General features: G+C 42.4%; 1 protein-coding gene across 5 annotated transcripts in view; it reads right to left on the bottom strand.

Moving 5' to 3' along the window:
• Nucleotides 1-1,207: 1,207 nt before the first annotated feature.
• Nucleotides 1,208-8,998, bottom strand: part of LYRM7 (LYR motif containing 7) — a 30,751-nt gene continuing 22,960 nt past the window's right edge. For 2 of the 5 annotated variants that reach the window (XR_016236068.1, XR_011389713.2), the window contains 2 exons: nt 1,598-2,012; nt 1,208-1,446 (listed from right to left, as the gene is read on the bottom strand). Coding sequence is in view for 2 of the 5 variants with exons in the window: in XM_070076088.2 (XP_069932189.1) it covers nt 1,942-2,012 (71 nt within the window). In the remaining 3 variants the exon portion in view is untranslated. Of the gene's footprint in view, nt 2,013-2,325; nt 2,450-8,998 lie in introns of all 5 variants that reach the window. The other 3 variants (XM_070076088.2, XM_070076089.2, XR_016236070.1) reach the window with 2 other exon arrangements.

Raw genomic sequence — 8,998 nt, 5'->3', positions numbered from 1 at the left:
TGCTGGTTCACTCCTTAAATGGCCACAATGATCAGAGTGGCTATGGACCGGTACATAGCCAGGAGCCAGGAGGTTCTTCTGGGTCTCCCATGTGGGTGCAGGCTTGGGCCATCTTGTGATGCTTTCCCAGACACATTATATTAGCAAGGAGCTGGACTGGGAGTGAAGCAGCTGGGACTTCAACAGGTGCCCATATAGGATGCCAGCATTGCAGGCAGTGGCGTAACCTACTAAGCCACAATACCGGGTCCCCTGAAGTTAATCTTTTGACGGGTATAATCCACCTGATCTCAAAAGTATGAGGAAGCATTAAGGGTAGTCTCAGGTTTAATGTTTAAGCGTATTATGTCTAACTAATTTTGATTTTATCTCCTAGATTTGCAAAGATGATAATATTTGATATTTTGAATATCCAGTATGGGTAAACTAGTAAGTTTGCCATCAAAGAAAGCTTACATGGACAATCTTCAAATTTTCAAAGTTAAAAAACCCTGTTTCATCATGAGATGGGACAATTCATCAGTGAATGAGATAAAACACACTGTTCACTGAGAAAACAGAATGAAAAGGAAGCAAAGATAAAAGAGAAACAAAAATATGAAACATGATCTTCTAGTTCCAAGCATTAGATGGTAGAAGAGCTGATCCTTCAGTGATACTGACAATCTCAACAGGGAAGGAACATGTGTAAAGCGAAGTCATTTAAGTTTTATTGATGAAAAAGAGGAGAAAACAGCCATATATTATATCTTCACAATGAAGTCTGTGGTCTAAACATCGCTTACTCTACTAAGTCTGCATTATAAAGTCTGATCAAGAGCCACTTTTCTTATAAAAATGAGGATTGCTTTATAGTAATTCTGGGAGGTTTTTATATTTTACTTATTTGTCTTCAGAAAAGTGATAAAGAAAATGTCTTTACAAGAACACAAAGACACTGCCTATCTGTAAAATGAAACAATACGATTATTTGTTACCTGCACAAATAACTACAGCTCTTTAGGAAACAGAAGCCTGTTTCAGTAGAAAGCTGTCACACACTATGATTTTTGATCAATTAAAAGTTTGTGAGTATGGGCAGGAGGGAGGGAAAGGTGGGAAGAATCATTATGTTCCTAAATTTGTATATATAAAGTGAAGTTTGTTTACCTCAAATAAAAGGTTTCTAGGTAAAAACAAAAAATAATTTTTGTGGGGCTATACATCATTTTAATCTATTTTTTAAAAATATTTATTTGAAAGTCAGAAGCGTACATAGAAAGAGAGGCAGAGAGAGAGAGAGAGAGGTCTTCCATCCACTGGTCCACTCCCCAATTGGCCGCAACAGCTGGAACTGCACCGATCCCAAGCCAGGAGCCAGGAGCTTCTTCTGGGTCTCCCACGAGGGTGCAGGGGTCCCAAGGACTTGGGTCATCTTCTACTGCTTTCCCAGGCCACAGCAGAGAGCTGGATTGGAAGTGGAGCAGCCGGGACTAGAACCGGCGCCCATATGGGATGCAGCACTACAGGCGGTGGCCCCACCCGTTATGCCACAGTGCCGGCCCCAATCTAATAATTTAAACATAATCATTGCATTTCACAAGAGAGGAAAACTCACCAACTTGCCAAAACACTGCATTCTCAAATAGCTGTTTTAAGTCCAAAATACTATTAAGGTAAAAAAAAATAATGCAATATGCCTCCTTAAGCATTTATTTTACTTTATACGGTTTGATTTTCAATGAAAATGAAATGTGTTCTTATCTAATGTTCTTTAGAAGCACTTATGTTCTGCAGTTCTCAGCAATGTCTTTTTAAAGTGAAATTTAATTATGAAGCTATTCTTTAATTCATCAGTTTTCAATATGTCAGTTATGAGAAGAATGTCTGTACATCTAGGACTTCTGCCAGAGTTATCTCTTAAAATCAAAAGGTACAAAGATTTGGTCCATCCTAAAAAATTCATCGCTTCTGAGTTGGTGCATCGCAATATGGCACATTTTCTAAAAGAAGGTCTTTCCTGGGGACCAATTCTGAAAGAAAAATAAAAAGAATAATTCAAGTTATTAAAACAGGCTAATCATGAGATTATAATTAAGTGTAAATGTACTCATTTCCCCCTAAATTTTTTTCAAACTTCTTTTTTTAAAGATTTACTTATTTATTTGAAAGTCAGAGTTACACAGAGAGAGACAGAGAAAGAGGTATTCCATCTGCTGGCTCACTCCCCAGTTGGCCGCAATGGTTGGAGCTGCGCCAATTGGAAGCCAGGAGCCAGGAGCTTCCTCAAGGTCTCTCACGTGGGCGCAGGGGCCCAAGGACTTGGGCCATCTTCTACTGCCTTACCAGGCCACAGCAGAGAGCTGGATAGGAAGTAGAACAGCCGGGCTTCTAAATGCCGCCCATATGGGATGCCGGTGCTTCAGGCTAGGGCATTAACCTGCTGCGCCACAGTGCCGGCCCCTTCCTCCTAAAATTTATAAAAGTAAAATACCTTGAGGTAAACCTTCCAAGGGTATTTTATTTCAGTTAACATTTAAATTAGAGTCCTTGATTCTAAATGGAGACAGTAAATAGTATTCTCATTTCAGATTATATAAAAACACAGGGGCAGGGCCAGTACTGTGGATTAATGGGTTAAGTATTATGGCAATGGATTAAGCCTCTGCCTGCAACATCAGTATCCCATAGGAATGCTGGTTCAAGTCCCAGTTGCTCCACTTCTGATCCAGCTCCCTGCTAATGCTCCTGAGAAAGCAGAAGACAGCCCAAGTACTTGGGCCCCTGCCACCCATGTAAGAAGCCTGGATGGAGATCCAAATTCTCGCCTTTGGCTTGGTCCAGCTCCAGTTGTAGCTATTTGGGCAGTGAACCAACAAATGGAAGATCGATCTCTCTCTCTCTCTCTCTCTCTCTCTCTCTCTCTTTCCTTCTCTAATTCCACCTTTCAAATAAAATATGAATCTTAAAAAAAAAAAAAACAACAGGAGTGGGTATTTGGCAAACAACAGGAGTGGGTATTTGGCTCAGTGGTTTTTATTGGTCTGTGTATGTTTTTCTTTGTCTCACCAAAGCAAAACATAATCAACTTGATCTTTTATCATTTATTAAATTTAACTAATAAACTAAACAGAATTCAGATAAAATATATTACTGACTATCCAATTATCAATTTCTGAAACTTGAAACTGTCAAATGGGGGGCTGGGCACTGTGGAGCAGTGGTGCAGTGGGTTAAGGGGCCATCTACAGTGCAGGCATCCCATATGGACAATGGTTCAAGTCCTAGCTGCTCCAATTCCCATCCAGCTCCCTGCTAATGCTCCTAGGAAAGCAGCACAAGATGGCCCAACTCCTTGGACCCCTGCACCCACATAGGGACCCAGAAGAAGGTCTTGGCTCGGGCTGCTGCAGCCATCTGGGGGTAAACCAGCAGATCAAAGATCTCCCTCCCTCCCTCCCTCCATCTCTCTAATTCTGACTTATAAATAAATAAAATAAATTTAAAAAAGAACTGTCAAATGAGAAATCTGTTTATACTCCTTACTATAGAAAAAGAAAAAACACTCTCCTAATTTAAAGATTCCAAATTTTAGAGGACAATGGTTGATAACCAAGGGTGTTTGAGTTGTCATACCAACTGGAGAATGTTACTGGAATTTCGTGGGCAGAAGCCAAGGATGCAAATCTGCAATGAATGTGTGGGACAGTCTGGCATGGTAAACAAATGTTCTGTGCAAAAATGCCAGTATGTCCTCACTGAGAAAAATCATTACACAAAAAACTGTTGAGTCCTAGGCATGATATCTTAATGAAGTCAAGAAAAAGATCTTAAGATAAAAAAAAAATCCTGAGGACATAAATGCTTCTCTGTGTATTCTCCAGAAAAGCTAAATCCAGGTAAACTATCATGGTCCAAAAATGCTCACACAACATTCTGTGAAATAACCTGCCTGTATTCTTTTTTTCCCCTATATTCTTCAAAACATCAAGTTTCAGAGAAGTGAACATTGTGGTTCCGCAGGTTAAGCCACTGCTTGGGACACCCAGAGCCCATATCAGAGTACCTGGTTTGAGCTATGGCTACTCTGCTTCTGATCCAACTATCTGCTAAAGCACACTGTGGGGGGCCTGAGTGCCAGCATCCCATGTGGACACTGATTTGAGTCCTGGCTGCTACACTTCCCGTGCAGTTCTGGTCTAGCACAAGTCCTTAATACCACTAACCACCCTGGCCTTTTTCCTTCTCCTCTTCTGCTATACCCCATGTGTGATTTTGTTTTCACCAACGCTGTCACATCACATCTGCACTGCATGCAGAAAGGAGAGGAGAAAAGGGCAAAAGGAGAGCTTCAGCTTAGCCTTTTTTTAACAGGAAAACAATGCTTTCTTGGTTCCAGTAGACAGTTGCTTATGTAATCCAGAAAGATGTTATTGGCTCTAGGAAATTACCTTAATTTTCTGCTTTGCATTACTGCACCTTGAATATAATTTTTTATTTTTTTTATTTTTTTTTTATTTTTACAGGCAGAGTGGACAGTGAGAGAGAGAGAGACAGAGAGAAAGGTCTTCCTTTTGCCACTGGTTCACCCTCCAATGGCCGCCGCGGCTGGTGCGCTGCGGCCGGCACACCACGCTGATCCGAAGCCAGGAGCCAGGTGATTCTCCTGGTCTCCCATGCGGGTTCAGGGCCCAAGGACTTGGGCCATCCTCCACTGCACTCCCGGGCCACAGCAGAGAGCTGGACAGGAAGAGGAGCGACCGGGACAGAATCCAGCGTTTCGACCGGGACTAGAACCCAGTGTGCTGGCGCCACAGACGGAGGATTAGCCTAGTGAGCTGCGGCGCCAGCCCACCTTGAATATAATTTTTCAGCACCTGCCCATTGATTACACAACACGCAAAACTAGCCATCTTCTCATTTATGGAGTACATCCATTCACCTCCTGTCCTCTCAAGTCTCAGCCAGATTAAAATCAAGGATCTCTAGATGATGTGCTAGCCTTTTCATCAGGTTCAGCTGTTGCTAACACGGTAGAGAACCTACAAGAGCTCAGTGAAAATAAACAAAAACGATACAGGAATAAAAGCCTGGAATGAGAAACACACAGCATCACTGGTCTACAGAAAATCTAAAATTCTGCTGGACAAGAAGGACAAACACCCTTGCTTTAGTAAAGGAATAAATTCCTTGGATGGCTAACCTGGCAGTACTTAATTCTATTTGCTGGGAGATCCTCCCTAGTCCACTCTCGTCCTGGTTCTGTCCTCTGCAGGATTCTCCTTGTCTGGAGGTAGAGATGCTGGGCAAATACCCTTCTTTGGAGCTCCGCAAACTTTCATGGTTCACTTGTTGATATTTCAGGAGCTTAGGGATGGTCTCAGCATTAAAGAGAACTAGCCAAACTGTGATTTCTTGGTAATGCAATTTACTAAAATTTTTTTAACTAAAAATCTGCTTCCAGTCATTTCTATATGCAAATTGCCACGAGCAAACAGCCTGACATAATTTTTTATTAATGAAGATTCTCATCTTTTGGTATAGCCTCTATGTTCTGCCCAATCCCTAATTCTTACTGGACAGATACTTCTTAAAGCAATGAAAAATAATCAGCTCTGGTAAGTAGGTCATATATCTGATATGAGAAAGCCTTGGGGCAATGATCTTATTTCATAGTAGAGCCTACTTGTACTGGCTTTGGTTTTAGTGGATATGGGCAACTGGCATTTTCAACTTTGCAAGGCTCTCAAGTATGGGACTCTTAATCAGACTTCAGAGTGCACATAGAAGAGTGGTCCCCCGCAAAGTGATATTTCATTCTATTTCTGCTTTGCAGATGCACTAGCTGAATCTGCATTCATTTTCTTTTGCAGTACTTTGCTGGAAGCAGGAAGAATTTTCCAGCATATACTAACATTCTGGCTATTCCTCTTATTCCTGTAGCCTCAGGTAGTACTCAGTCTATCTTCCAAGAAATAGGAGGCACTGACTTCATAGTTTACCAGCTTGGAGCCTATAACGGTCAGGCCCATGATAATCACACTGCCCTGTACCCTTACCTTCCATTCAACTAATTTCACATTTTAGGTTGTATAGTTTTTGGGAGCTCACTTCTGGGAAAAATTTCTGTTGGTCTTAGTTATAAGCAACAGAATTGGACTCTGGTTAAGCAGAAAAGCCATTTATTAACAGGTCCTTGTCTAACTCATGGATTTGTGAGGCCCAAAGAACCAGGCAAGTTAGAGATTGAGATTCAGGAATGATGACCAAACCCATGCCACAGAACTGGCCTAGTAATAGAAGTTAGTGTCCTCCACACAGCACCCGCAGAAACTGCCACCATTTTTGCCTTACAGAACACAAGGTGCTGTATTTCAGATGTTGCCAGACATTCACTTTTACTACACCCCCTTTTGCCACCACACCAATGCCACTTCTCTGTGAAGAAGCTGATCCTGTACCCACTGACCATTCCTGCCAGAAAGCCAAATTCTGTCCAAGCCTCTTTCCTCAATTTTACTTACCAATATGGGTAACTGTGCTGAATTTTTATCAAATGTCCACACCTGAGCTGCAAAGGAAACTGAGGAACTGAATTTTCTAGGTTCTGTCCTTGGGATGGGGAAGTCATAAAAGACTGAAATTCTCAAAACAAAGGAAGGAAAACCAACGAGTGGTAAAGAACCACAAAACTGTCCAACAGCCATTACTCCATCTCTTCACTCAATGCACCTTATTAAGTAATGTCTGGAATCAAAAACATACTCTACTCTTGAATTTTTCTGGTTTAATTAACTGCTGACACTTAGGCTAAATGCACCCAACTGTATTTAAATATTATGCATTATTTTCACTGTAATGTTGCTTTATTGATTATGAAAATCCTTGACTTTGCTTTCTACATTAGATCTAAGTATTAGAACATTACTTTATTGAAGCTGGAAGATCCTTCATAAGCAACTGTACTGAGATGATGTTTTATTTCCTTATTTAGGCCCCTGAAAAGCCTTATTACTCTGGTGACATTAAATTTATCATTTAAAATAATTTATTTATTTTATTTATTTTTAAAGATTTATTTATTTACTTTGAAAGTCAGAATTACACAAAGAAAGAAGGAGAGGCAGAGAGAGAGGGAGGGAGGGGTCTTCCATCCACTGGTTCACTCCCCAGATGGCCGCAACAGCCAGAGCTGTGCTGATCCAAAGCCAGGAGCCAGGAGCCAGGAGCCTCCTCCGGGTCTCCCAAGTAGGTGCAGGGGCCCAAGAGCTTCAGCCATCTTCCACTACTTTCCCAGGCCATAGCTGAGAGCTGGACCAGAAGTGCAGCAGTCAGGCCTCGAACCGGCACCCAAATGGGATGTCGGCACTGCAGGTGGCTGCCCTACCTACTACGCCACAGCGCCAGTCCCTAAAAGAATTTTTTTTAAAGTAATATTAGGGGCCGGCGCCGCGGCTCACTAGGCTAATCCCCTGCCTTGCGGCGCCGGCACACCGGGTTCTAGTCCCGGTCTGGGCTCCGGATTCTGTCCCGGTTGCCCCTCTTCCAGGCCAGCTCTCTGCTGTGGCCCGGGAGTGCAGTGGAGGATGGCCCAAGTGCTTGGGCCCTGCACCCCATGGGAGACCAGGAGAAGCACCTGGCTCCTGCCATCGGATCAGTGCGGTGCGCCGGCTGCAGCGCGCCGGCCGTGGCGGTCATTGGAGGGTGAACCAACGGCAAAGGAAGACCTTTCTCTCTGTCTCTCTCTCTCTCACTGTCCACTCTGCCTGTCAAAAAAAAAAAAAAAATTAAAAAAAAAAAAAAAGAAAATCTAGTTAAAAAAAAAAAAAAAGTAATATTAGGGGCTGGCACTGTGGCTCACTTGGTTAATCCTCTGCCTGTGGCGCCGGCATCCCATATGGGTGCCGGGTTCTAGTTCTGGCTGCTTCTCTTCCAGTCCAGTTCTCTGCTGTGGCCCAGGAAGGCAGTGGAGGATGGCCCAAGTGCTTGGGCCCCTGCACCCGCGTGGGAGACCAGGAGGAAGCGCCTGGCTCCTGGCTTCGGATCAGTACAGCGCCGGCCATGGCGGCCATTTGGGGGCTGAACCAATGGAAGGAAGAACTTTCTGTCTCTCTCTCTGTGTGTATATCTCTGCCTATACAAAAAAAAAAAAAAAAAAGTAATTTTAAAAAACATATTAAAAGAATCTAATTTATTACATCCTCAAGTTGGAGTTTTTGCTGTTCCAGCTTCCTGCTAAAGTGTATCCTAGGAAGCAGCAGGTGATGGCTCAAGTAGTTGGCTCCCTGCCATTCATGTGGGAGATCCAATTAAGTTCTGGGCTCCTGGCTTCAGCCCTGCCCAGTTCTGGCTGTTATGGGAATTTGGCAGTATATAGGAGGACAGGAGATCTCTCTCTGACTTTCAGATAAAATACGGTAAAATAAATAAATAAATAAAATTTAATGTAGAAGCAATATACTCTAAAATCATGGTAAATGGTATGTATTTTTGGTGTAGCAATTAAGCTGCCACTTGAGATGCCTACATCCCATATTTGAACGTCTGGCTCTGCTTTCAATTCTAGCAACCTGTGAATGTGCACCCTGGGTGGTAGCAAGCAACGGCTCATGTACTTGGGTCCCTGAAACCAACGTGGGAGAGCCAGATTGAGTTCTAGGCTCCTAGCCTTGGTCTGGCCCAGCCCTGGCTATTCTGAGCATTTGGGGAGTCAACCAGCAGGTGGAAAATCTATCTCTGCCTTTCATATAAAATGAAAAGAAGTAAAAATTTAAAATAATATTAAAATAGTAAACACATAAATAACAGCCAATTATTATCAGATATTACGTAACACACCTAAGTGTATGTACTATAGTTTTATATAATTGATGGTTCAGAATGTTTGTTTATACCAGTATAAGCAGAAACATGAGTAATGCCATGGGCTATGATATTATTAATACTGTAACATCACTATGTGGCAGGAATTTTTCAATTCCATTATAACCTAATGGGATTATGATCACGTTATGCACTA

Source organism: Oryctolagus cuniculus, chromosome 6 (genome assembly GCF_051225735.1).
Source record: "Oryctolagus cuniculus isolate XC-2025 breed Fujian yellow rabbit chromosome 6, ASM5122573v1, whole genome shotgun sequence".
NCBI classification, from domain to species: domain Eukaryota; kingdom Metazoa; phylum Chordata; class Mammalia; order Lagomorpha; family Leporidae; genus Oryctolagus; species Oryctolagus cuniculus.
The sequence above is the reverse complement of the archived record's forward strand: the minus strand, read 5'-3'. Positions and strand labels throughout refer to the sequence as shown.